Source organism: Camelus ferus, chromosome 6, assembly GCF_009834535.1.
Source record: "Camelus ferus isolate YT-003-E chromosome 6, BCGSAC_Cfer_1.0, whole genome shotgun sequence".
Lineage (NCBI taxonomy): Eukaryota > Metazoa > Chordata > Mammalia > Artiodactyla > Camelidae > Camelus > Camelus ferus.
In genome coordinates, this window is record NC_045701.1 from 32,545,894 (window position 1) to 32,572,103 (window position 26,210).

Consider the following 26,210-nt stretch of genomic DNA (forward strand, 5'->3'; position numbering starts at 1 on the left):
TGATTAAGTCCTACCTGTTTATTTTTGCTTTTATTTCTTTTGCCTTAGGAGACTGATCTAAGGAAGTATTGCTAAGATTTATGTCAGATAATGTTTTGCCTATGTTTTCTTCTAGGAGTTTTATGGTGTCCTGTCTTACATTTAAGTTTTTAAGTCATTTTGAGTTTATTTTTGTGTATGATGTGAAGAGCTGAGTCTTAAAGAGGCAAAGCATGCCCTGGAGTCGAGGCTGGGAAGGACATTCTAGGCCAGAGAAATGGCTGTGCAAAGGCAGGAGGCATGGGGAAATTCAGGATATTTGTGACTGCAACCATACAACTTATGCTACACAAAGAAATGTTTGAGACAAACGGCTTTTGTATGCTGAGAAGTATGCTCTGTGCCCAACAAAGCAAAAGTCTGTTTCAGCCAGGAGAACATTCACAACTGGAAAACAGCCAGGTGAGAAATGCCCACAACCTAAATTGTTCAGGTTTAGGAAATGACTCGGCAAGTCCTCTCACTGCTTCCTATGAGATCTGACTTACTCCGCATCAGTCTGTGACGGCTCCAAGGCCGCCTCCCACGGCTTCTATCTCCACAGCTCACCCTAGGCCCTAGGCTGGGCGCAAAAGCGGATCAACCGCTACTCGGTGGGATTCGAGGTGGGGGTGGGGGTGGAGAACAAGGTCTAAACTCAGGTCAGGCGCCCAGAAGAGGGCCTGGCGGTTGTCCCCAGGATGACCCGACCTCCCGGGCTAGTTGAAGCGCCTTTGTTACCAGGCTCACTGCAGGGGAAGCCTGGGGTTTGCTCCCCGCTCATTGGTCTGCAGAGAAGCGCCTCCGAGGACCCGCTGTTACCGAGGCGAGGACGAGAGCCTATTGGTCAGGACACCTCACAATGGCCCCCCGGCCACGCAGGGTTCTTCCCATTGGTTCGCTGCCTGCCTCGGGAGACCCCTATTGCCTAGAACACAGGGCCTGCTACTTGGCGCGCCCTGGAACGAGCGCCCCCCGGCTGAGCCCTGTTCTTCATTGGCTGCTCTGGGGGCCGCTATCTAATGAGGAACGAGGCGCAGAGCCCCCCGGGCACTCTCTCCCTGCAGTAGGATCTAGCCCTGCTGGAGGGGGACCCGCCCGCGACGGCAGGAGCCAAAGCTGTGCAAAGGCCAGGAGCCCAGCATCTCTGAGGAGGACACCTGTTCTCCGTGGGGACCTGAACTGGATCGCAGCGCAGGCCTCCCAGCGTGAAGCTCTGCATCTCCGACTTGAAACTCAACCCGGCAACCTCCAGTAAGTTCAAAACACCCAGGCATTGCGTGAACCAGCTCAGGGCTGACGGAGAAGGTGTCCCAACTCCTGTGTATCCAGGCTACATCTCCATTTACTTATTCCCTTAATCATTTATCCACCCATTGTTTATCGGTTCATTTGTTTGGCATTCTATGGGTCCACCCGCTCTGCTGCATCCTTCTCTCTGTCAGTATTAGGAAATCCCGTGCCCTGAAGGCTTCGTCGGACTGAGATCCAAGAGCGGTGGAGACAAGTGAAAGCCCAGAGGGACCATGTTCTACTATCCCAACGTGCTCCAGCGCCACACCGGCTGCTTCGCCACCATCTGGTAAGGGCTGGCCGGGCCAGGGTGGGCAAGCCAGGAGGGACACCCAGGGATCCCAGCTGAAGGGCTCCCCTCTCCATCCTCACCCCACTTCCTCCCTCCAGGCTGGCAGCCACGCGCGGCAGCCGGTTGGTGAAGCGTGAATACCTGAAGGTGAATGTGGTGAAGACCTGGTAAGGCCCAGGGAAGGGAGGAGCGGCCTGGGGCCAGGGTGGGTCAGGGGATGGACTGGGCCAGGCCGGGCTGGGCTGTGGGGCTGGTCCTTGACGCAGTGGGTGATCAGGGCGTGCTGTTTCCCCAGCGAGGAAATCCTCAATTATGTGCTGGTACGCGTGGAGCCCCCGCTGCCCAGTCTGCCGAGGCCCCGCTTCTCCCTCTATCTGTCAGCCCAACTCCAAATCGGCATCATCCGGGTCTACTTTCAACAATGCCAGTACCTCGTAGGTAAGGCTGGGAAGGCTTCGAGGCAGGGCAGAGCGGAGGGTCCCTGGCCTGGGCTGGCGCTCTACCTTACCCTCCCTGCCCGCAGAGGACATCCAGCACATCCTGGAGCGCCTGCACCGGGCCCAGCTGCAGATTCGCATTGATATGGTGGAGACTGAACTGTGAGTATCCTCTGGGGACTGGAACCACCAGCCTTTGGCAGGGAGCCTTCCTGCTTGACCTCAGCCCATCTTGGCCTCAGTACTTGATAGCTCACATTCTCCCTCAGACCCAGCCTGCTGCTTCCTAACCACCTGGCCATGATGGAGACTCTGGAAGAAGCTCCAGACCCTTTTTTTGGGATGATGTCTGTGGATCCCAGACTCCCCAGTCCCTTCAATATCCCTCAGGTAGGTCTCATCCCCTGGGACACCTGATGAGTGGACACTGCAGAGGGGTGTGCTGTTCCTGTGCCAGTTGTTCAGGGAAGGGCAGGAACCTGCTACAGCTCTGCCCCATAGGAGTTGGCGCAGGGCGACTGTCATGGGGGACCCATCCAGACAAGCCTGCTACACTTCCCTATTCAGGACCAACCTAGAGGCAGCTCTTGTCGCCACTCTTCTCCATGCTATTCCCACAGTTGAAGCCTTAATCCAGACCCTGGTGTCTCTCAGCACCAGGTTTCCTTACCCATGTTCTTGTCCATCCATTTCTAATACCACTACAGCTTAGACAGTGTTACCCCCTTTCTTCAAAGACGTTGCCAGTGGTTCCTCACTACAAACAAAATACTAACATTTAAGGCTCTCCGTGTCCTGGCCCAGAGGGAGCCATCCCCAGACATCCTCTCAGCGCATCCCCTGGGCATCTTTGGCTCCCAAACACCAGTCTGGCCCCTATGTCCCAAAGATACCACATTTACTTTTCTGTTTGAGCTATTTCCCTAGCCCTTAATGATCACTCCTCATTCTTTTACAGACTTCACTCAAATGCTACCCTTTCCCATGAAGCCTTTATCCCACTCTTAGCCAGAATCAAATGTTGTTCTGGAACTGAGCACATCACTTGGGTCATGTTTTATCCTTAGTGTTGACTCTGGCTGGGGTCATATACTATTCGTCTCCCCACTAGACCATACACTCCTTAACATCAAGAACATTTCCTGTTCCCTCTGTCCCCCACAACACCTGACATAAGGATGTAGTACTTCTTTCACAGACAAGTTGACACAGACTAGATAATTGGGTGGGGGCAGGAAAAGGAGGAAAGGAAACCAGATAGTGAGTGGGTTCACTGCATACTAGTGTCAGTGCCACAGAATCGGGCATTTAGGGGTATCACTGTCCACTGTCTGACTAGGGCTATGAAAGCGGGGAATTCGGGGGCTGAAGCTGAACCCTATCTCTTGTCCCCAATCCCTTCCCAAAGATTCGACACCTCTTAGAGGCTGTGACCCCAGAGAGAGTTCTTGAGGAGATTCCTCCTGAAGTCCCTACAGAGCCCAGGAAGCCAGGTGAGCAGAGAGAGACATCCTTCTGGTGAGAGGCAAAGAGCCAAGAGCTATAGAAATAACTCCCTTTGAGCTTCTCTCAGGAGCCAGGCCGTGTGTGTATAACTGCATAACTGTCTCACATGAGTCCTGTGCAACTGGAGTCCTTCCCATTTTACAGATGAGGAAAGTGCAGCCCATAGTGGTTAAGCAATGTATCCTGGGTCAGCTTGCCAGGGTCTGACTAAGAACCTAGATTGAGCTGACTCCAGAGTCCATGCTTTTGCCTTACCACATGGGTATGGGAACTCAGAAAGAAGCAGAGGGGCTGGTGTGACTTCCCTGCCCCTGCAGACAGGATTCCGGTCACTGTGGTGTCTCCCGAAGCCATCACGATCCTGGAGGAGGAACCCATACGTATGCTGCAAATCGAGGTGAGCTGTCCCCCTGCAGAGACCAAGGCCCAGGTCTTGCTTCTGGTGGCCTAGCCCCCTGCATCCACTTCTCTCTGCCCCCGGAGTCCTGCCTTCTCTGCCTCCATTCCCCCACCCCTGCCCCTGGCCCCAAGCACCCCTGGGCTCCCTTGGCCCAGCCCGGCCTTGTGGCATGTGCCTCTCAAACAGAAGTGGAATTGAGCCCCTTCTCCTTTTTCTTCCTCTTCTGACAGGGTGAAAAAGACCTCCCAGAGATCAGCCGCCGAGACTTGGACCTGCTGATTGCTGAGGAAGACGAAGCCATCTTGTTAGAGGAACGTCGTCGGCTGGGTAGGCCTGTCCGGGAAGGTAGGGCCTACCCAGCGCTGGATGGTCAGGCCTCCGCACAGGCAGTCTGGGCCTGGGCCATGCTCCCATCTCTTCTCTTCTGTGTTCTGAGCCCTGATCCTCTCTCTGCAGAGGCCAAGGAGGAGCTCCGGGCCCCAGAGGAGGAGATCGCAGTTCCCCCACCCTCACCTCTAGCTCTTGCAGAGTAAGGGCAGGAACCCCCAGACCAGGTACGGGTCACTGCTGGGAGGGGGAGTGTCTTCATTTTGCTTGCCCACTTCCCCTCAGGGTACTTCCAGGCCGGGTCCCGGTCCCCGAGGAGCCGAAGCTGCCAGTCTGGGAGCCCAGGGCCCCACTTCCTGGTGAGTATCCGCTATGCCTGGGTCCTTCCTGGGGGTCCAACTTGCTGAAGAAAGGACCCTCTAGCTTCTTGACTGGGTGGCTTTGAGAGTAAAGGCTGCGGGGCAGAGCCAGGACCTTGAGTGTTGTTGCAGAGGTGACCCCCCCGCTGGAGCTGCGTCTGCCAGCCCCACCAAGCCCAGAGGTGAGTACCCTTCCAAGCTGCCTTCTCTTGGCCCTCCCCTCCCAGAGCTGCTCACCGATTTTTAGTTTCCCTAAGCCCAAGGCCACCACTAGCTTCCACAGGCCTTTATGCCAATGAGCAAAAGGTGCCCCTGCCCATGCCCCATTCTATCCAGCTTGCACTTCCCAGATGGACACCTCATTCAGGGCGGGAGCTGCACCCGCTCCCGGAGGCCCCACCCAAGCCCTCTCCCAGGGCACCTCTAGGGGCGGGAGTGTGGGGCCTGTTTGCAGTCCACAAGAACGACAGGAAAAGGAGTAAAGGGTAGCCTTGCCCCTGCCTCCCCTCCTCATTCAGCGGAGGAGGCCCCCAGGCCCCCCACCTCCGGGGGCCCCACCTGCTCGCCGCCGCCGCCGCCAGCTGTTATTCTGGGACAAGGAGACCCAGATCTCCCGGGAGAAATTCCAGGAACAACTGCAAACCAGAGCCCACTGCTGGGAGTGTGTGAGTGTAGCCCAGGCTCAGGGGGGACAGAGGGAGGCAAGTGCACGCTGGGCCTTCTAAAGTCTCCAAAGTGCACATGGTGGGGGTTTGCCCACACACCACTTTGTGACCCTGCCTGTCACATCCAAGGGACCGGCTGAGTCGTCCCTTTAGCAATAAGCAGAGTGGGCAGGGACAGGAGCCTGAGAATTGGAAGGCCAAAGGCCTTGGAACAAGACTTTGCAGGTGAGGAAGGGGCAATGGCTCCTTCCTAACTGGGCTTCCGGCCTTCCCCACCACGTAGCCGAAGGTGCAGCCTCCTGAGAGGATGATCACAAGCCCTGCCGAGCTGTTCCGAACCCCGACTCACCGTGAGGAGTGGTGGGAGCTGGTGTGTGGGATCCTCTGAACCCATGTTCCTCGCTGTTGGTGTTCCTCACGCCTCAAACCCTCTCCCTGCTGCCTGCTACCCTCAGCTGCCCCGCTGCCCCCAGAGCTGCTGGCTTTCTGGACCCACTCTGCCCAGCCACCCCCGACAGCACTCAGGCGAAGGCCGCCCAAGGAGGCCGAAGAGGAGGCCGCAGCCGAGGAGGAAAGGAGAAAGGCTGAAACTCCAAGTGATATTGAGGTAACTGTATCTTCACTCCTTCCCGAAAAGACCATCTGCTCTGCCCGGCTCCAGGGCTGCTGCTTCTTTCCACGCGAGCACCAGGACTGAGCAGGGCTGCTCGAACCCCGCCCCCCATGCTCATGGAAGCTTGGGGTCTTAGTTCTCTTTCTTTCATCCCCAGGCCCTGAGGGAGGCCCTGGAGCCCAGTGGGCCCCTCATGGTGTCAGGTAAGCACCTGGAAAAGGGATGGTGGAGGCCAGCACAATCCCAGGGAACCGGTCCCCAACTGCTAACAGCTCTCATCAAAGCGTTTTAACACGAGAGCACACACTGAGTGTCTTCAGTAACCCCCACCAACCCATCCCCTGCCCCCGGTACTTTTAACGAGTCACTGCACAGCTCTGGCACCCAGTTTGACCAGGTGGCCCCTAGGGCCTGACTGCCTAGATGCAGACAAACCCGCTCAGGACCTCCCTCTCCCCTCGGACAGAGATCTCCCTAGAAGCGGCTGAGGAGGAGAGGGCCCGCGTCAGCCTCGTCCCCCCAGAAGAGCGGTGGTAAGCAGGACCTGGCCCGCGAGCCTGGCCAGGTTGGGGAGGTGGCTGAAGGGGTGGGCCCTCATCACCCTCACAGCCGCCCTTGCCCTGCTGTACCTCACTGCCATGTCCTAGGGCCTGGGCTGAGGTGGAGCAGCCGGAGCCCCCTGTGTTGCCTGTGGTGCCTGAACTCCCCGAGGTGCCTGTGGAGATGCCTGTGCCGCTGCCACTGGAGCCTGAGCTGCTCTCGCTGGAGGCCGTGCACAGGTACCAGGGAGGGTGGGCCGCGGTGGGTGGCCTGGGCCGGAGCCTCGGCCAATGGTCCTTGATCTCCACAGGGCAGTAGCACTGGAGCTGCAGGCCAACAGAGAGCCTGACTTCAGCAGCCTGGTGCCGCCTCTCAGTCCCCGCAGGATGGCTGCCCGAGTCTTCTACATGCTGCTGGGTGAGCTGGGCTCGTGTGCCCATGCGGGGCTGGGGAGCGGACACACTGGCCAGAGACTGCCACAGGGACTCCCTCTCACCAGCCTTCTCCTCCCCTCTTCACCAGTGCTTGCCGCACAGGAGATCCTTCGTGTGAAACAAGAGAAGCCATACGGGCGCCTCCTGATCCAGCCGGGGCCCCGATTCCACAGCGGTTAGAGCTCATTTACAAAGCGGTCAGGAAACTGACTGCGTAAAACTAGGTCCTGCCTCACTAGGCCCTGCCTGCCTCATTATGAACAGGCATCTCTGTCCTTCCTGTTCTCAGAGCTACTGTTCAAGCAGAAAATAAACTGCCTTTATTACAGCCTGGTGTCATGACACTGTATTGTCCCACAGCACAAGGCAGCGAGTAGGGCTGAGACTCCAAGTGGGTATGAGGCCCAGGCTCAGAATCTTTGTTAAGGCATAAGCTGGAGCTGGGCTGAGAGCTGGGCCTGGGTGGGCTCTGTCCTCTCTGGCCCAGCTGCACCCCGTAGTCTAGGTGAGGCCCAGGACGGCCTGGAGCTCCTGGGCCTTGTCGCCAGGCAGGGAACCCAGTGCCGAATGGAAGCTGTCGGTGTGCTGTTTGGCCAAGAACGTCAGGAGAAGCAGCAGTGCCGCCTTGGTGTCTGGGTGGAGAGTGAAGAGGGAGAAACCTGGGGAGGGCTGGCCCCCAACTCCTAGCTGCCCCAGGCCCTCTGAAGCCCTGCTCCTCTGCTCTCCCCACAACCCTCCCACGACTGCCACCCTCACCTGGTGGGATCTTGTTCTTGGCCAGAATGAGGCTGTAAATGCGCAGGAGCTCGGGAGCCACATCTACAACCTGTGGGAAAAGGGCCAGCTCAGGGGCAGAAGCACTGCTGGGCCCCAGCACTGGGGTAGGTGGTAGGAGCCCAGGAGAGGCGGTCTCCCAGTGGGGCCATCTGAGCTTAATACTGATTCAGACATCCTAAACTGTGAAACATGAGAAGGACCCATGAAATGGAGTGGAAATAGTCCTTTTTTCTTTCCTTTTTTTTGAGAGGGTGGGATTGTGACCAAAGACACCTGAAATCCTGGCCTCAAGACCAAAAGAAGCCCACACACCCAGGAGCTCCACCAACACAGTAGTTTCCAAAGGTGCAAGACAGAGGTAATGGAAACAGGAACACTGGAGCATGAGTCCAAAGCTAGTCACTTGGTGCAGACAAATCTCATTCAGAAAGCAGAGCTGCTCTGATTCAAATAGATGGTGGGGTGGCCAGAGTCCACAGGCTCCATGGAGCACAATCTGAAAGAGTCCTGATCTAAGCAATCAGCCCAGGAAAGCTGTGACTTCTGGCTCAGATCAGAGAGTGGAAATGGCCAGGTAAGACAGAGCCTCTCAGAGGAAAAATGCTACGTGTCGAGAGGAAGCCCCTCCTCTCCCATTACAGGCCTGGCTACCAAGCCTTGCAGACCAATGAGAAAGCAAAGAGCAGCTTTAACCGATGCCAACTCTGCCTGTCCTTGAGACTGGAGCATCAAGCTTCCCTCCAAGGGCCCCAGCATTGGCGTTACCTGGTCAGGGCTGCTCTGGTACAGGAAGCTGAAGAGGTGCCCTATGGTGACCCACTCCTCCAAGTCCTCCTTCAGTGGCAGGGCGTGCAATAGGGCAGCCAGCACCTGGACGCAGACATGACTTTGGCCCCTAGCCATGCGCATTTCACACCCTCCTCGGGTTCCCGACCCTGCCTGATGCCCCGACCCCTCACCTGGGGCTCTGGTTTCCTTGTGGGACTGGCCATCAGCAGGCGGGCGAGTGCCCCACAGATGTTGTCACGGACACGATCGTGGCGCTCCCGCGCCAGGAGGGGCAGCAGGAGCCCCAGCAGCTTGGGGAAGTGTCTGGTCCCCAGTCAAGGAACAGGCACATGGAAAGAACTTTCCCATCCCAAGTCCCAGGGACACCCACCCTACCCAACCCCGGCTCCTTCCTGCAAGCTGAGGATACTCCTGGGCAGGGCGGCCCCCGTGCTCCACCAGCACACCCAGCCCAAAGATGGCATTGCTCCGCACTTCGGGGTCTGCCTCCCGGGCGCTGCTCAACAGCACAGGAAGCAGTCGGGACACAAACTGAGCCGAGGCAGCACCCAGGCTCTGAATGGACTCCGCCAGCGTCCCCACCGCAAAGGACTTCTCAGCTACTGTGCAGCCCTGTTTCTGGTAGGGGGAGAAGTGCATGTCAGCCTAGGGCTGGGTGCAGGGCGCATGGGGTTCAAAGCCAGGGGACAGAGCACTCACCATCTTGCAGAGCAATAATGGCAGGAAGCCGGCAAAGAAAGGGGCAAAGGCATCTCCTCCCGCTGCAGCTGCCAGTGCGGGGATGGCCTCACCAGCGTGCTCGAGCAACATGGCATCATATTCAGCCTGTGGGGCCAGGTTGGGAGCTGGAGTACCAGGGCCAGCTCTGAGACTGGGGGCACCTCTCACCATGCTCCTCCACTGCCACAGGTGGTCCCCCTGGGGGCTGCCCCTGGTTGACAGGATCAGCGCCTCCCAGGCTGGGCTTGTTTGCAGCCCAGATTTTTCTCTAGGTCCTCTCACTCTCACTTATCAGTCCAAGCCTGCCCTGAATCCCCACCTCCAGGAAGCCTTCCTTAAATCCCTACTAATTTAGGAGCAGCATTGGTCATCCAAAGCCACTGACCAATCTTTCAGCAGCCCTAGTACCCCCAGGCCAAGCCCAAGCACACGGTCTGCCCTGCCCTGTGGAGACTCTCTGGTCCCAGTTTCCACCCACAGCTCTCACCTGGTCTTCCTCGTCTTCCTCATCGGTGTCCTGACAGGCTGTCTGCGGGGAAGGGGAGCTCAGCTCAGCCTGGGCTCTCCTGCCCCTTCTCCTTCCCAGGGGTAGAGGAAGGGGGAAGCCAGATAGGTGACCTCTGGCTATCCCCACTTGGGCCTGGGCCACCTCTTCACCCTGCAAGCCCCGCTCACCTTCCTCTGCAGCACAGCCTTGAGCACACTGCAGAGCTCAGCCAGACGCCCAGGGGGCTGCAGCGTGAGGCTCCCACAGCCACGCAGCACCACCGTCAGGGCCTCCAGCACGGCCATCACCACCTGGCGCTCCCGCTCCCCGTGCACTGCCTGCATGTAGGACGGCACCACCCGGGCCAGGGCGGCCTGCAGAGCTGGGGACATGATCGGCTGAAGCTCTGACCAGGCCTGCCCCTCCCCAACCCCTCTGCTTCCAGAGGACCCAGTACCCGCATCTCACCAGCAGTGTTGGGTTCCGAGGGGCAGCTTTGACAGGCTTTGTGCAGCGCGCAGCAGAACTGACCCAGGGCCTCATGGGCTGCCTTCCGCACATTCAGGTTAGGGCACTGCGGCACGAGGAGGGGGCAGGATGTGCCTGCTGGGTACAGGGCGAACACAGGGCCCCTAGCCCTCTGACCCCCACCCCTCCGCCCACCAGCCCACTCACCTCCAATAGTCTGAACACTTCTTCGAAGACAGTCTCCATGTAGGGAAGGAAGGCCACACTGTAGACAGACACAGGGCCATGGGGAAGGGGTTCCTAGCAGGGGCTCCCAGTGCCGGGGATAGGCCAAGGCTCACCTGGCGTTCACAGAGATCTCCCCCAAGGCAGCACAGGTGTCTTCCTTCTCATCGAAGAAGGCATTTTCCACGCTATACCTGGAGTAAAGAGGGGATACAGCAGTGATCGGGTACCAGTAGGAGCACAGCTGACCCTGGGCCATCATCTAAACCAGGATTCCTCCGACCAGAACGGCAGGCACCCCTCCACACCCTGAGATCTCTGAGTCCTCCTCCTCCTCCTCCTCCTCGTCCATGAGCTCCTCCTCTTCCTCCCCATCGCTCTCGTCATCAAACAGGAGGAAGGCGCTGCTTCCATCATACTGAGGCTGGACAGGAGAGGCACAGCAGGGAGTCTGGCTCAACTGGGCCCAGGAGAGAGACCCCATCCCAGGGCTGGCCTCCCCAGTCTCGCTGGGCCCATCTGCTCTCGGCTCACCACAACGCCCTCAGTGGAACGCAGTGACGACAGCATGAGTGTGGTGATTTGTGGCAGGTGGGGCGCTAGGCTCTCACCCATCAGCCCCGATAAGGCTGCAAACAGGCTGTACCTGGCGGAGGCAGGTGGAAGCTCTACAATCCTGTCGGCAGTATCTAGACAGGAGTGGGGAGCCCAGGGAACCCCTGGTCCAGAACCAGAGGACTCAGGTGGGGTAGGGGCACAGCAGGGTGAGGGCTCACTTACGTGCACCGCCGCAAGTCAGGGTCGTCTACCTGGTCGCACAGGCCCAGCCCCAGCTGGCAGCATTCCTCAGCCAGGGGCCTCATGGGCTCCCCCACTGCTCGAGCCAGCACCCCAAGCGTCTCTGTGGGGGAGGGGCTTGGTTAGCACAGCAATGTGGAGCTAGGCCAGAGGTGAGTCGGGCCAAGGCCCAGGGGACCAGAGGTGGCAGCTAGGGTGAGTTTAGAAACCACTCCTACTCCTAGCTACAGTGTGGAGGGGAGGAAGACACCTGTGCTGCTCAGGGGCGATCTTCTCTGGGCATCCGCCCTTCCCTGGCACTGGGAAGCCCACCTGGGAGCTCCTCACTCACCCAAGCTCTGGATCCGCACAGGCTGAAGGTCCTCGTGGCCTGTCAGCAGGAACTCCCGCAGGTGCTCCATAATGGTGAGGAAGTAGGGCAGCATGGAGTCCTGGGCAGCTGTGGCTGCAGGGCAGCAGGACAGAATCAGAGCTGGAGGGTGAGCAAGGATCACATGCCATAGGCACCAGATGAACCCCATGCTCCTGCCTCCAACTCACCAATGGCCCCCAGGGCGCTCACAGCCAGCTCCTTGGCCCGAGAGCTGCTGGGTTCCCTTAGAGGCTGCAGCATACACTCCATGAGCTCCGGAAGGTAGGGCTGTACTTTAGGTCCTATGGGAAAGGCAGCTCGCTAACAACCAACCTAGGTCTCCTACTTGCCTCCAGGCTGACCCTCCTTGCGGGCCCACCACATCCCACTCCCCACCACAGGCAGTGGTTCCGGGAGCAGCACATCCTGCCCCCTTCAGCCAAGACTACAGCCCCGTCCCCTCCCTCGTACCCCCAAATGTCATCACTACCTAGATTCTCCACAAAATTCTCTAGGGCATAGCAGGCCTTGGCCAGGTGGTGTGTGTGCCCAGGAGGCACTGACTTCAGGTAGGCGAGGAGCAGTGGCATCACCTCACCGGAGTAGCTGCTGATGTGGGGCTGGGGGAAGGAAAAAGGGGGCCTGAGTCAGCTCAACTGCAGGGCACACGCCAAAGTGTTGAGGGCAGCAGGGATGCCTGAGAAGATGAAGCTGGGGGGCTGGTCCCTGGGACAGGCGGGAACTTTGAAATGGTGGCTGCCCAAATTTGGCCTTGCTGACCTGTAGGTTCTCTGAGAACTGGCCCAGAGCGAACAGTGCAGCATTGCGTACAACCTGCGACGGATCCTCCAGGCTCTTGCACACAACCTGCAGCAGTGGGGGCAGCAGCCTGGATGGGGCGGGACAAGAAGATGCAGACTGACAGGCAGGATCCGAGAGCCCTAGGCCAAGCCATTCTCCTGTTTCCCCTAGGAAAACCCAGCTTTCTGTCACCAGATGGTGAGCACCACTCACTGGTCCCTATAGCTGGGGTAGCCATTTATTTTCTAAACCAGGATGCGTATGAGAGCAACAAGAAGATGCTATTGATAATTAGGCTTAAACAACAAACAGACCAGCACTGCTGTGGGTGGTGTGGTCCCCCTCCCCACGGCCCATCCTCACTCCAGGACAGGGGAATAAATACCTCTGTCTGATATGGTCACCAGCTCCATCAGACAGCACCGCCAGCACCAGGAGACCAGCCTTGCGTTGGTAGGGGCTCTCACTCCTCAAGGCCTCTTCCAGCATGGGCATCTAGGAAAGGAGATGGCGCTCTCCTGAAACCCCAGCACGAGCCTGCCTGGTCATGCAGCAACAGGCCTCCACACCTACCAGGACACAAACATCCTCAGCCTCAGGGGACTACGCAAACCTAGGGGTAAGAGTCACACTTACCAGCAGGGGACAGAGCTTCTCAGGGGGCAAATGGAGTGCCAACATGTCCACGACCTGCAAAAGAACAGGGAGACTTTGCTGAACTCCACCTCTGCCCCTCAACCTCCCCTAACCACCTAACACCCTGTCCCCAGGCCCTCTCCCACATCCCACCTGTACAGCAAAGTGCTTGGGTGTCTCCCCCACCAGCCCAATCTCCAGCTCTTCCTCCTCCGAATCCTGGTCCTCAGGATCCAGCTGGCCCAGTGGGGGCTCGGCAGCCATAATGGGGAAGAGGGTGTGCAGCAAGGGTGGCAGGAGACGATTTTTCAGTAAGGCCTGAAGAGGGAGGGCAGAATGGGCTCCCTGAGAATCTGCTCCGAAGATGGATTCACATTAAAAATTCCAGCCGTTCAGGCCACAGGGGGTCCAGCCGGAGATTCCCAATCCCCCAGCCAAGAGCTGGGCTGAGTCCAGATCAAGTCTTGAACATCTTGGCTATGGTACTTTAGACACCCTGAGATGGACAGAAAGCCCCGGGAGTGAGATAAAGGACAGAGATGGGGATGGGGTGATGGGCGTCAGAGGGCACTCACCTTGCTCTTGACTTTAACCAAGAAAGTGAGGCAGCAGAGAATACGCACACGTACTGCATCACCCAGGGCCACGTTTCTAGCCACCTGCCCGGAGACCAGTGAGACTCAGAAATAGGCAAGGAAACTCCCAGTAGAACAAGCAGCAGGGATGGTGCCGACCCTGGGCTCACCTCCAGGCAGAATGTGAGGACCTCTGAGAGGTGGGAGGTGATGATAGGCACCTCTGACTCCAGCAATTCATCCAGGGCTTCCACAGCCTCACAGGCCTTTGCCTGCCAGACAGGAAAGTCATAGGGTTACTATCCTCTTCTTCAGTGGACCAAGCCGATTGCTTCTGTACTTTCCCTCCAACAGAGCTCCTATCCAAATGTCCTCACCTCATCTACAGGGATCAGACTCTGCACAGCCATGATGAGCTTAGGCACCAACATTCGAGCAAGAGGCTGGAGGACACAGAATGAGCTGAATCACAGAGAGTACGATGTAGCCTAATCCCAAGCTCCAGAAACTGGCAGCTTTCTTGAAGTCTGGACATCGGGGGAGCCCACACACAGCCACCCACAGGTTCCCCTCGCAATTGCTAGGCAGGACAAGCAGAGAAAGTGTCTGAAATAGCTCTGCATCCCGCAAGGGTGAGGACATGAAAGCCCGAGGACAGGGAGCCAGGGAAGGTGAGGGCCCATAGCTCACCACATCGTCAGTGCCGAGGTAAGGGGCCATTGTGGTCAGGGTGCGCAGGGAATAAAAGAGGAGCCCAGGAGAGCCCACCTCACCAAGGGTCTCATTCAGAAGCCGAAGAAGCTCCCGGTGGTGTGGTCGGAAGGCCTCGGGCCGGGAGGTCACCAGCACACTTAGCAGCAAAAGCCCCATCTGCCCAGGAGTTGGGGTTGAGAGAGAGAAGCTTACATGCTCTGTCCAGCTTCCAGATCCCTTCCTCCCACCAACCACGTGATAGTACCTCTCTCTCTGGGATGCGGGGGCTGTGTGTACTGTGCTGAAGAAGCTGCATGAGCTGAGGCCAGGCCTCCAGGCCTTCCTTTCGAAAAATGGTGGCTGAGAGCTGGGCCAGGCTAAGTCTCACAGAATGCCTGCGAACAGGAGAGATTCCCCACCCCTAATCACCCTCCAGTACCCTCCCCTGCACACGATGGCCCTACCTCTGTTGGATGGCCAGGAGAGAAACCTCCGTGGGCAGAGGGTCTCTGCCAAGTTGGGACACATAAAACAGCAGCTCAGAGGGAAACTGGCAGCATCGTGGATGTGCAATCTGGTAAGTTCTGACCTCACTCATACTCAATTTCACTCCCATTCTTCTGACTTGTGTTTGGGAGACCATCACAGCCCACTCTCAAGAACTTTAGTCTTTAACACAGCCTGAGAATTCTTCCTCCATTCTTGGTCTAGAACTGAAGCCCCTGATCCCCAAGTCCCAGCCTGGCGCTGAAAAAGGCAGAAATCCCGGGAAGGTATCAGTCTGGAGTCAGTTAGGACCCGGAGAGGAGGCAGGTAGGCACTTACTCTGTCTCTCTCTGGAGGACCGTCAGGACCAGGGACTTGATGCTGGAACACAGGTGGCAGACGTTTGGTACCCAAGAGCCGCCTCAGCCTGGCCCCGCCCCGCCCCTGGCCCAGCCCACCTCTCCCGTTGCTCCGCCGCCAGCCGCCGCCAGCAGGTGCTCAGTCGTCTGCGGGTCAGCACAGCCGCGAACTGGCGGATCTGGGATAAGGAACCGGGCATGTGAGGGTCAGGGCAGGAAGGTGATGAGTGGGCCGCCGGGGGCAGGAACTGGGGCCTGACCAATGGCGTACTATGGGACGCTCAGTGGCAAGGGGCAGGAGCTTCACCTGAGGGTCGCCCGCTGAGGCCAAAAGGTCGCAGAGCGCGGGCAGGGCGGCGGGGTCTCGAAGAGCGGTCTGGAGCTGCTCGGTGGCCTGGGGGAGGCTGGGGGGTCAGTGTCAAGCCTTTCCCGCAACACCCCCCGTTCACTCCGGCCCGTTCCCGCCTGCCCCGTACCCGGCGGATGCGCTCGGTGTCCGGCAGCAGCAGCTCCCGCAGGATCTGTTCCAGGCCGGCGGGCTCCATGGCAGCAGCTGAGCCGCCGCTGTGGGGCCGGGAGGGGGGAGGGACAGCACGTGGAGGTTCTGTAACCCACTTCCGGCGGAAAGGGCGTTGCTCCGCGCCTCTCCCGTCGCCAGGGTGATTCAACTCGCTTCACACCGAGCTCGGGCCCGGCTATTTCCGTTGGGCTGAGCTCCGGCTGAGCCGCGGAAACAGAGCCCCGGTAATATAGGTTCCCAGAGCCGACAGTTCCCAAGTTCCGGGGAGAGTTCGAGTTCCGTACATTCCGTACATTACTATGGGACAGTGCCCTTAACGGCAGGACACGAGTTCCTATATCCAGACCAAACCCTCCAAATACAGGATCCTTTTTCTTAATAAATTTTATTTTGGTATTGTAAAAAGAAAAATCAGGACCCAAGCTAAAGGCAACTTAAAAAGTTCAAATATATACTCCTTATATAATAGAGATTTGTAATTTCCAGGCCCTCTGGGGAAGGAAGGCCCAAAGGGCAAAGGGGAAGACAACAAAGCCATCACACAACTCCGTCACTCAATCAGAAGAGATGTGGTAAGAGATCAATGGGGCGTAAAGAAAGGGAGACAAGAACAATAGTTTTGCCATTCAAAACTCAGTCCATCTTGAGGTTAACATAGATATAACGGATGAACTTTAGGGAAGAAAAAAAGGAGATGGTGCCCAGCATGAGGAAGAAGACATATCCAGTGAGTAAGGAGTAGCCAAAGAACTCTACTGTCTGGACCGCCCCTGACATGTTGGAGCGCCGAGCATAGTAGAAAACTGAATAGAAGAAGATGAAGAGCCCAGTGGAGCCAACACTCAGCACAGATCGCCACCACCAGCGGTAATCCTCGCCAGACAACTGGAAGTAGGTGAGTGCAATGGAGATGCAAGCCCCCACACTCAGCAGGATGGCGAAGACGAAGAAGAGGATGCCATACAAAGTGTACTGCTCCCGACCCCATACTGTGGCAAAGATGTAGTAGAGCTCCACAGAGATGGCACTGTGAAGAGAAGACACGATACATAGCATTAAAGGGCTGTGCGTTGCCAGCACAGTGGTCAGGCCAAAATCCAGCCACCACCCCTCCATGTTACAGCATCACTGTGGAAAGTGGGCCCATTCTACTCCCTGCCCTGGAGTTCCTGGCTTGATGGGAATTCTTTTACCTATGATTAGCTGCTCTCACTTCAAGAACATCTTCAGAAAGTTGAGAGCAGGGATCTTGTCTGTTTTATTTTCCACTGTATTTGCCTGGCACTAAGAGGTACTCAACAGACTGAGCAATCAAATGAGCTTCAGGCCCCACATGGTGTTGCTAAATTCAGAAACCAGGAAGACGGTGAAAGCAGCAGTGTCTCTGGAGAGCTTTACAAGTGAGACACCTGATACTTGAACTGATTCAAGCTCAGTCCTGCTTGGAGAAAGGAGGAACCACTTAGTGATCTCTTAATGGTATAGCTGAACCAGGGATTATTTCTGACGTTGTGTTAGGGTACAGGGTGAGCACAGAAGGGAAAAGTTAAGGTCAGGAACCTGAAAGTGATGCCATGGAATAAAGAGAGGATACCTGAAAGGCAGGAAGCCTCCAACAGTCATGTGGACCAGAGTAGACTTGTACCAGGGCTGGGGCGGAATTTCCCGGGCGATGTTCTTGGTGCGACAAGGTGCGTCAAAGGGGCTAGCGTTGTTCTTCCCGAAGATGCCTCCAATGACAGTGAGGGGAAAGCCGACCAGCAGCCAAACCGTCAGAAGCAGCAGGATGGTGGTGGCTGGCAGAGCCTGTGTTGAACCATTGGCCCAATGCACGGAGTTCACCACACTCCACGTGAGGAAGAAAGGCACTGCAGGGATGGGCCCCCAGAGGGAGGGTCAGCACTGGGAGCTACATGCCTGGACGCACTTAATCAGACTGGACCTAAAGGGGTGAGGAATGAAACATCCTGCTCCCAGGCCAACTCCACCCTTTCGTGTCTCATTCCTTGTTCCTTGGCTTACCGAAATCTCCTCACCTATCCATTATCATTATTAAGGATCAAGGCAAGTCGTTACATAATGACCTAAGAGTGACACAAATCCACCTGCCTCCAAGGGCCTGTCCTGCTATAGCATTGGAGATTCCTAGTGTGAGACATTCCTTTGAATTAAGGCCGTTTTCAGAAAGCCCTGGTTCAAACATAAATGTGATGGAATAGAAGACATATGGGGTTGGAAACACAAAAGGTTCAGATTACAAACTACTACTGCCTTTGAAAGGACAAGCTGGCTTGAAAGGCTAGAGTCGGGTAGCCCACTTCCAAAATAAAAAAAGCTAGGGGGCGAAAAGAAAAAGGAGTGTCAAAAAATAAATTCAAGAGTGTTACTTCAGTGTAATGGTTGAGAATAGAGGCTCTAGAGTTTGACTGCCTAGGTCTGAAACCTCATTTGCTGCTTTTTAGGAGTATAATCTCACGCAAGTTACCTAACCAGTCTGAAGTTCAACTTCCTCATCTGTAAAATGGGGATAATATTACCTGCTTCCTACAGTCAGTGTGAAGATTAAACGAGATGATAGCCTGTCAAGTGTTTATCACATTGCCTAGCACATAGTAAGGGCTTAATAATGTTTATGCAAAAAATGCGTTTCTGTCTTTTCAATGGTTTTCTTATTGTTTCTTTTGTCTATTTTCATTGCCTTAATCTGACTCTATCTCGGGTTCCACAACGTGTTCTAAGTCCCTGAATCGGCCCACCAGGGCAAGGGCAGTCCTCACCAGAGAAGAGACTGGTGGTGAGAATGATGTTCCACACCCAACGCTCGCCTCCGATCTGCCGGTAGAAGTGGCTGGACACGTAGCCAGAGATGCAGCAAGTCAGGGCATACAACAAGATGGCTGCTGAGTTAATGGCCCCGTGACGGTGCACATTGAACATGCCCAGCAGCGCCATGACAATAATGCCTGCAGGGTGGTAGTGGAAAGCCCATGTTAGGTCTCCCCTGTCCCTCTTCTGGCAATTTCAGAAGAATCAGCCGCTTTTCTCCCAGACCCAGGGCCTCCAGCAAAACAATATCCCCCAATTCTGTTGTCCAGAAAGCCCACAATAGAATATACTCATCCTTGCTAGAGCCATCCCACCCCTTAGGTCTGCCCCTCACCTTGGACAGAAGACAAGATCAGCATATCTTTTCTGAACAAACCACCTACTTAGTTGTACCCCTTGAGAGAAATCCCAGATTAATTTTTATCACCTCACCAGTGCCAAGGGCCAGGAACTGGGCACCCACACCAAGCACAGCACAGAGCAGACCACGGTATGGAGGGAAGCGGAAGACATCTGTATGGATAATTTTCCAGCCATTGTCACCTTGGTCAAAGTCATCACCAGACCCTCCAGAGGTTGTCTCCTCATCCAAGTTGTACCGAGCCAGGTCATTCCGAAGCACACGCATGAGAATGACAGCCACAAAGCCCACCAGTAAAAACACAAGCACCATGGAATTGATGATGGACAACCAGTGGATTTCCAGTGTTCGGGGAAAGAAACCACCGTCGTCACCACGGCGCCTGTCACTCCGACGCTCGACTGAAGTCTCAGACCAGCGCACGCTGTAGGTGTGGGTGAGGCCTAGGAATTCATCAGGTCGTAACCCATCTAAACTGTGGGGCTTGACATCCCGCACTGAGACATTGGCAAATATAATTCGATCTCCATGGAATTCTAAGTGGAAGTCCAAATGGGTCCAGAGTCCTATCTTGTGGCTGTGAGGCAGGAAGCCACTCTCCTCCATGTAGCCCACAAAGCCCCGGATTGGCAAGTCATCCACCACAAATTCAAAGTAGTAGAGTTCTTCAATGGCCTGGCGCAGCTGTTCCACCTACAAAAACAAGTCAGGAGTCAGACAGGCCTCGAAAGGCCTCGCCAGGCCTCCCCAGCCACTGGATTAGAGAAGGGTTTCAACCTCAGCACTACTGACATTTTGGGCTGGATAACTTGTGGGGGACTGTCCTGTGCATTGTCAGATGCTCCACCCCTGGCTTCTCACTAGATGTCAGTAGCACCCTCTAATAGAACAAAAATATCCCCAGACATTGCCAAAAGTCTCTTGGGAGACAAAACTGCCCCCTGTTGAGAACCAGTGGGTTAGACCCTAGTATGCTGGGATTCTCCGAAATAAGCAAGTATGACTTGACAGGGTTAAGACCTAGAAAAAGAGAGGCAAGGTGTAAGAAGTTCTGAAGTAGACTAAGGAAAAGTGCCCTAAGATGGGAATCACTGAAGAAAAAAGCATCACTGGGAAAATTAGGTAGACTGTAAAGGAGACAGTTAAACATGAGCCAAGAGGTAGGAATGGAAAAAAATGACTATGTAGGAGTGGCAGTTGGCACCTCACTACCAACGGACAAGCTTGGAGTCAGGAGCCCTGGGCTCTACTATCAGCTGTGCAATTTACTATTCATGTCTTGGAAAAGTTACTTCTGAGCAAGCACGTTTAACAACTGAATGCAAACAATACTATCTGCCCTACCTGCCACGTGGGGTTGTAGTTAGAATCAAATCAAATCACTTCCATAAAGTTGCTTTGAAAACTATAAACGTAAGGCACTGTTACTACTCCCTGGGAGGGAGGGCTAATTCTAGTCAACATGGAGAGGCTGACCTGTGCAGGACTGAGCTGCATGTGGCACAGAATTCTCTTCTCCACATTCTCCCGAAAGCGGATCTCGTACAAAGACTCAGCCATCCGATCCCCATCCAGAACTTCACCCAGGCTAAGGCTTTTGTGGCGTATCTTCTCAGGGCTGCAAACTGGAAGCTGATAGTAGTGGTAAGTCTCCTGAGGGTTGTGGTAAGGTCCCACTTTGTTGACATATAGAATGACAGGGTCGCCGGCCTTGTAGTGTGTCACACCTTCCACCCCTGGCTCACGTCCTGTGCCCAGCAGAAGCAGCAGCAGGAGTAGTAACCACCAGCAGCTCCAACTTCGAGGGTGCCCTAGAACTGTCATCCTTAACGCAGCGGAACCTGTTTGGGGGAGTTCTGAGGTTATGGGAACCAGGGATCAAATGACACCCCAGGTCAGGTCCTTCGAACTGAAGCCTGATGGCTCCAATGCCTCCCCTTGGCCTTTCCGATCCTCCCTGAGGCCACCTCCCCACTGCCACACCACACCATCTCTCTAGCCCGAACAATGGGCTCCCCCTCTGCTCTAGTCCTCTCAACCTAGGGTTCCCCCCTCTGGCAGCCCGCCAGCCCGGGGCCTCCCCGTGCACCCCAGCTCGTTTCCATGGCAACTCCACGCGGCCTCGCACCTCCGGCACCTTCCCGCGGCAACCCCGAGGTGCTCTCCGCCCGGGAAGGGCTGGCCGAGGAGGCGCCAGCGGCCTCTGCGGCCCCGTAGCCGCCCTTGCACTCCTGCCGGGGTCTCCCTCAGAGCGGCGCGCTAGCTTGGGACCTGGAGAGGACCTGACGACCGACCTCCCGAGGGCTGGCCACGGTGGTGCCTGATCGCAGAGGCTGCGGTCACACCGCAAGACACCGCGCCCGGCTCACTTCAGTGCTCCCTGAAGAGCTTTCTACCACTGGAGGCCTGGCCCAACTCTGAAGACGCCGCGAGGCGAGGCTCGCCCGTCGCCCCGCGGGGGGCCCTCCCGGCGATCGCTAGGGCAGCTCAGGACACGTCAGTCTTACCACTTCCGCCTTCACCCGCCGGGCCCTCAGGTCGGCGGAAAGCTCTTCTGCAGCCTAGAGAGGGCCACTCCCCCGCGGTCTTGGCCGCTCCGACGCTCGGGTTGCCCCGAGAGGAGCTGCGTTAGAGGCCTGGCTGCGAGGACACAAACTCCCTTTTTTGGGTAAGAGTCGGCGCCGGTCCAGCCGCCCGTCCCCGGGGAGGTTGCAGTTGGACGTTTGAGAGCAGCGCCCGCTGCCCGCGCCCAGTGACTGCCCAGGACACGGAGCCCGGGGGCGGCTGCGCCCACACCTAGAGGACGCCGCAAACGTTTGCCGGCTGAACCAATGGGACTCGCCACCGACTGCCGAGGCCGAGCCCGGAGAGGCGGTTCAAGGCCCCCAACCCGGGCGGGGGTGAGGCTTTGGGCGTAGCTGTGCTAGGCCAGAGTCTGGCTCTCACCTCCCTGTTGCTCTGCCAACCATCATGAATGGCCTCCCGCCAAAAACCAAATATGTAAATGAAATTATTTTCCCAAGGCTCTACTGGAGCCCTCCCTGACCGTATAACGACCGTCTGTATCCGGCGGTAGAGGCAAGCCTGGGCCAGGTCCGGTGTAGAGGAACGCAAGGAGATGGGGTGTTCGCTCTTTTACCCAGTGAGTTGATCAGACTGACACTGTTATTGTTAAATGCAGGTAAAAAAAAATCCTGACACGCTTTGGTCTCTATGTTTTTATTCTTATTTATCTGTATGTGTTTGGGCATCTCTTAATTTGTATTGCAGATTATTGTGGAAAATTTCACCCTGATCTGTCCCAGCTATTTTAAGGGGATCTGCTATTAGGGGAGTTCCCCTGGAGATCAGCCCTTGGCGCATTGACTTCCTTTGGCCACCTGGAAGCAACATGTAAGGAACCTGACTTAAGGTTCCCTCTTCCCTGGTAAAGAAAGTGGAAAATCACAAGTGGCTTCTGGCCTGAAATGTCCTTCATTTATTCACTTCAGCCCTCTCTGACCCAACCCTCCTCCCTGGAGGAGGGGGTGAGATTCCAGGAAGTACAGGGTTGAGTTTTTAGACAATCAATTAATTTTGTAATTAGAAAAGTAACTTAGAAAATGGCTTTGGAGGAGACTTTTAAGTTACAACCACCTGGTCATTAAAGCCAGAAATCTGGGCCTCTTTCACAATTAACAACCCCCTCCTCCCATAAGTTCAGTGCCACCAAGACTTCTCTGCTTTTGTCTCGATTATCCTCCAAATTGCCCTCCATGCTGCCTTGGTTCAGGCCCCATCCCCTCACCTAAATTACCGTGGCAGCCATGTTGCTAGTCTCTGGGTCACCTCTTCCCTTGGATCCATGTTACACACTGCAGCTGCAAGGATTTTTTTTTCTTTTCTTTTTAATCTTAAAGGTGCCCTATTTCCTGCAACAGTGATTTTTTTTTTTTAACTTTTAGTACAAATTTTAAAAGGTCGCTTTCCATTTACAGCTATTACAAAATACTCACTATATTCCTCATGTTGTACAATACATCCTTTGCCTGTCTTACACGAATAGTTTGTACCTCCCACTCTCCCAACCCTATACTGCCCCTCTCCCAACCCTATACTGCCCCTCTCCTCTCATCCCCACCGGTAACCACTGGTTTGTTCTCTCTCTCTGTGAGTCTCCTCCTTTTTGTTATGTTCACAAACTGGCAACAGTGGTTCTTAAATCTTGGTGTGCATCAGATTCAGTCAGAAACTTGTTAAAAATACAGATACCTGGGTCCCACCAAATTAGGATCTTGGGGAAGGAGGTCACTGGGCATCAGTATTTTTTAACAAGCTCTAATTTTGATGCAAACCAAAATTTAACCATGAGTACATACAATACCTTGCAGTTCTCAGTAATATGCTCACACTCAGATGTCTCGTGCTAGATTTTAAACGCTAGCAGCACAGGTGATCTACTGGCCTTATTGGTTACCTTCTTCCAGGACTCAGCACACTGCCTGGCACAGAGTAGGTGCTCAATAAATGTGACTGGTTGAAATGGACCAGATCCATGGAGGGAGTCTCACCGGATTACAGAGGTGCCTCCAGCAATGAATGTTCCAAATTGCACTTCCTTCTCAAGCCTTGTGGCCAGTGGTGCATAGAAGGTGAATTATGATGTGTCAGAACATAGGACCTTGGGGAGTTCCGTAACCAAGAGGAGAAAGAAGTAACAACAGCCAGTAAAGACAGAAAGAACTGCTTCTCCCTTCTTCCCCCTCCAAGTTCCTAGTGGAGAGCTGAGCCCAGCATCCCAGACTTGTGTGACTACACAGGCGAGCTTCTGAAGACTAACTTCACTTTGGTACCCTAGCCTTCAGCAGCTCAAGGCGTTGGCTTTCGGAGCAGACAAGAGGCTTTTAAGTAGCAGAGCTCCCTGCTCTCAGCAAGCCCAACACCATGGGGAAGGGAGACACCTTGGAAGCAGCACCAACCACCTCGACCTACCGCTCTGTCATGGAGGAGTATGGTTACGAAGTAGGCAAGGTCATTGGCAATGGCTCCTATGGGACGGTGTATGAGGCTTACTACACAAAGCAGAAGGTCATGGTGGCTGTCAAGATGATCTCAAAGAAGAAGGCCTCTGATGACTACCTTAACAAGTTCCTGCCCCGTGAGATACAGGTGGGAAAGGGGGCTAGAGGAGGGAACTGGTACCAAGCTGCTTAAGGCTTTTCAGAAAGGGGTTAAAAGAGGGTGGAGCCGGAAACCCCCAAACCATAACTGAATGACTCACTGGGCAATAAGGAAAATTACTTGATGTAAATTCAGCCTCCTTCCACCTCACCTCCAGGCCCTCAGAAAGGAAAAGAGCAAAGCATAAGATTTGTCCCTAGGCTACCAGCCCTCTGGGGTTTGATCCTGTTGCAAAGTTCTAAGAAGGTAGCAGTGAGTGAGTAGGAGAGGGCTGGGAGTGCAGTCAGGGTTCTCCCTTCCTGGCTTTGATGGGTCCCTCTCCCGGGGCCAGGTGATGAAGGTCCTGCGGCACAAGAACCTCATCAACTTCTATCAGGCCATCGAGACCACATCCCGAGTGTACATCATTCTGGAGTTGGCTCAGGGTGGTGATGTCCTTGAGTGGATCCAACGCTATGGGGCCTGCTCTGAGCCCCTTGCTGGCAAGTGGTTCTCCCAGATGACCCTGGCCATCGCCTACCTGCACAGCAAGGGCATCGTGCACCGGTGAGGGCGCTGCCACCTGGACACAGGCCTCTGGGCTCTCAAAGGGGTTTTATGCATATCTCCCATTTTCTGCTCTTTTTTCCTCCCTGACCTCTCTCCTCAGTATCTAGGCCTATTCATCCACTTTATTTTAATCATCTGGTCAAGAACACTTACTAAGTGCCTACTGTGTGCAGAGCCCTTTGCAAAAAGCGATGGTGAGCACCTAGTGGTCCTCAGGTACCATCCTCTCTCCTCTTTGGGTTCTGCTCACAACTCCAAGGCTTTCCTCCCTCTGCTCCTGTCCTCATAATGGCCTGTCTCTCCCTCTTTGCCTTTCATCTCTGGCCCTTCAGCTCCTGGTCTAATACTAAGCCCTCTCCTGACCCCCAGCCTTTCTGCTGCTGGTAGGGACTTAAAGTTGGAGAACCTGCTGCTGGACAAGCGGGAGAACGTGAAGATATCGGACTTTGGCTTCGCCAAGATGGTGCCTTCTAACCAGCCTGTGCGGAGTAGCCCTTCCTACCGCCAACTGAACTGCTTTAGCCACCTCAGCCAGACCTACTGTGGCAGCTTTGCTTATGCATGCCCGGAGATCTTGCTAGGCCTGCCCTACAACCCTTTCCTGTCTGACACCTGGAGCATGGGCGTCATCCTCTACACTCTAGTGGTCGCCCATCTGCCCTTTGATGACACCAATCTGAAGAAGCTGCTGAAAGAGACTCAGAAGGAGGTCACTTTTCCACCCAACTACCCCATCTCCCAGGAATGCAAGGTGTGGGCTCCCCCAGGGGGGCTGAGGCCTCATGGGTGACCCACGGGGAGGAAATGCCCAACCGAGACCTCCCAGCCCAGGGGGAGGCTCTCCCCCTACCAGAGCCATCTCGCACCCTCACCCTCCCTTAGAATAGTGGGGAGGGCTTTAGGGCCAACCCCTGGGCTCCCACCTTGGATGTGAGTGATAAGCAGGTTTCAGCCTCTATCTGTTTAGGCCAGAAGGGAAATCCTGCAAGGATTCCCCGCAGGGAACTCCTCCTCCCCTTACCCCTCAAGGTGTTAGCTTTCTGAGCAGACGGGAGGCTTTTAAGGGTCAAATCAGGGCCACCCTCCCTTTCACCAGAGTGGTGTGATGGGCTATCCTGCTTCTTTCTTAGGTCCAGCTGCTCACTGCCTGTGTGGCACAATGGGGGGCCAGCTCAGCCAAGACCTCTCTCTCCCCTGCCCTAGAACCTGGTCCTCCAGACCCTACGCCAAGCCAGCAAGCGTGCCACCATCCTGGACATCATCAAGGATCCCTGGGTTCTCAAGTTCCAGCCTGAGCAACCCACCCACGAGATCAGGCTGCTCGAGGCCATGTGTCAGCCCCCCGGCAACACTAATCATCACCAGTCCTTGGCAGTCAATACCTGAAAGAGGCTGAGGGAGGAGGGGGCTGAGAGGAGAGCACAGCAGGAGGGTCTGGGGCTAAAAATCTTTTATACCAAAAATAAATCTAATTCTGTTTTAGTTTCATCAGGTGGAGTCAAAGACATTCTTTCCTCAGAGGAAGCTTAGCAGGGAACACTGTTGAGGGTAGGAGGTGGATTTCTGCCCAGAGCCTATAACCAGTCATCTTGATAGCCGTTAAGTCAACAGTGTAATTCAGTGTAGCTGGCATGTGGCCTGTTCGGGAGGCGGGGAGGTGTGCTCAGATGAACACCTGCTTTGGGGAAGCTTCGTTATCCTGGCTGAGTACATGCTCATTATTTTATATCTCTGTGCACTCTAA

General features: G+C 55.5%; 4 protein-coding genes across 14 annotated transcripts; 2 read left to right on the plus strand and 2 right to left on the minus strand.

Annotated features, from left to right (window-relative positions):
* The first annotated feature begins 76 nt into the window (after positions 1-76).
* On the plus strand, positions 77-7,212 carry REC8 (REC8 meiotic recombination protein). Of its 3 annotated transcripts, none has more exons than XM_014552200.2 (20): positions 77-1,272; positions 1,464-1,600; positions 1,702-1,770; positions 1,899-2,041; positions 2,127-2,202; positions 2,310-2,430; positions 3,449-3,533; positions 3,864-3,943; positions 4,177-4,273; positions 4,403-4,475; positions 4,559-4,632; positions 4,765-4,814; positions 5,151-5,297; positions 5,581-5,647; positions 5,753-5,904; positions 6,068-6,113; positions 6,377-6,443; positions 6,558-6,689; positions 6,761-6,867; positions 6,973-7,212. In XM_014552200.2, the coding sequence occupies exons 2-20, from the start codon at positions 1,545-1,547 to the stop codon at positions 7,062-7,064; spliced, it is 1,734 nt and encodes a 577-aa protein (XP_014407686.1). In that variant the 5' UTR covers positions 77-1,272; positions 1,464-1,544; the 3' UTR covers positions 7,065-7,212. The 3 variants fall into 3 exon arrangements, with proteins under 3 accessions (XP_014407686.1, XP_032337650.1, XP_014407680.1); XM_032481759.1 differs by having other exon boundaries at positions 77-441; positions 763-1,272; positions 4,177-4,475; XM_014552194.2 differs by having other exon boundaries at positions 4,177-4,475.
* Positions 7,182-16,118, minus strand: IPO4 (importin 4). 2 transcript variants are annotated; one of them, XM_032481757.1, is made up of 30 exons: positions 15,527-16,118; positions 15,358-15,444; positions 15,150-15,229; positions 15,031-15,072; positions 14,471-14,600; positions 14,203-14,382; positions 13,890-13,955; positions 13,683-13,784; positions 13,513-13,596; positions 13,091-13,255; positions 12,938-12,991; positions 12,687-12,796; positions 12,281-12,389; positions 11,991-12,120; positions 11,689-11,802; positions 11,480-11,593; positions 11,131-11,251; positions 10,885-10,996; positions 10,659-10,774; positions 10,467-10,544; positions 10,333-10,390; positions 10,126-10,231; positions 9,846-10,039; positions 9,658-9,699; positions 9,150-9,275; positions 8,860-9,068; positions 8,621-8,753; positions 8,427-8,531; positions 7,641-7,710; positions 7,182-7,516 (listed from the first exon to the last, which is right to left on the minus strand). In XM_032481757.1, the coding sequence occupies exons 1-30, from the start codon at positions 15,593-15,595 to the stop codon at positions 7,386-7,388; spliced, it is 3,237 nt and encodes a 1,078-aa protein (XP_032337648.1). In that variant the 5' UTR covers positions 15,596-16,118; the 3' UTR covers positions 7,182-7,385. The 2 variants fall into 2 exon arrangements, with proteins under 2 accessions (XP_032337648.1, XP_032337649.1); XM_032481758.1 differs by lacking the exons at positions 7,182-7,516; positions 7,641-7,710; positions 8,427-8,531; positions 8,621-8,753 and having other exon boundaries at positions 8,927-9,068; positions 9,150-9,295; positions 15,527-15,796.
* TM9SF1 (transmembrane 9 superfamily member 1) lies at positions 15,937-21,398 on the minus strand. Of its 4 annotated transcripts, none has more exons than XM_032481760.1 (6): positions 21,265-21,398; positions 20,234-20,598; positions 18,829-19,450; positions 18,348-18,533; positions 17,165-17,438; positions 15,937-16,597 (listed from the first exon to the last, which is right to left on the minus strand). In XM_032481760.1, the coding sequence occupies exons 2-6, from the start codon at positions 20,579-20,581 to the stop codon at positions 16,204-16,206; spliced, it is 1,824 nt and encodes a 607-aa protein (XP_032337651.1). In that variant the 5' UTR covers positions 20,582-20,598; positions 21,265-21,398; the 3' UTR covers positions 15,937-16,203. The 4 variants fall into 4 exon arrangements, with proteins under 4 accessions (XP_032337651.1, XP_014407700.1, XP_014407704.1 ...); XM_014552214.2 differs by lacking the exon at positions 21,265-21,398 and adding an exon at positions 20,886-21,046; XM_014552218.2 differs by lacking the exon at positions 21,265-21,398 and adding an exon at positions 20,886-21,043 and having other exon boundaries at positions 20,234-20,613.
* On the plus strand, positions 21,288-26,051 carry TSSK4 (testis specific serine kinase 4). Of its 5 annotated transcripts, none has more exons than XM_014552289.2 (5): positions 21,288-21,425; positions 23,224-23,905; positions 24,249-24,463; positions 24,836-25,217; positions 25,670-26,051. In XM_014552289.2, the coding sequence occupies exons 2-5, from the start codon at positions 23,681-23,683 to the stop codon at positions 25,850-25,852; spliced, it is 1,005 nt and encodes a 334-aa protein (XP_014407775.1). In that variant the 5' UTR covers positions 21,288-21,425; positions 23,224-23,680; the 3' UTR covers positions 25,853-26,051. The 5 variants fall into 5 exon arrangements, with proteins under 5 accessions (XP_014407775.1, XP_032337658.1, XP_032337657.1 ...); XM_032481767.1 differs by lacking the exon at positions 21,288-21,425 and adding an exon at positions 21,710-22,150 and having other exon boundaries at positions 24,854-25,217; positions 25,597-26,051; XM_032481766.1 differs by lacking the exon at positions 21,288-21,425 and adding an exon at positions 21,710-22,150 and having other exon boundaries at positions 24,854-25,217.
* Positions 26,052-26,210: the final 159 nt, after the last annotated feature.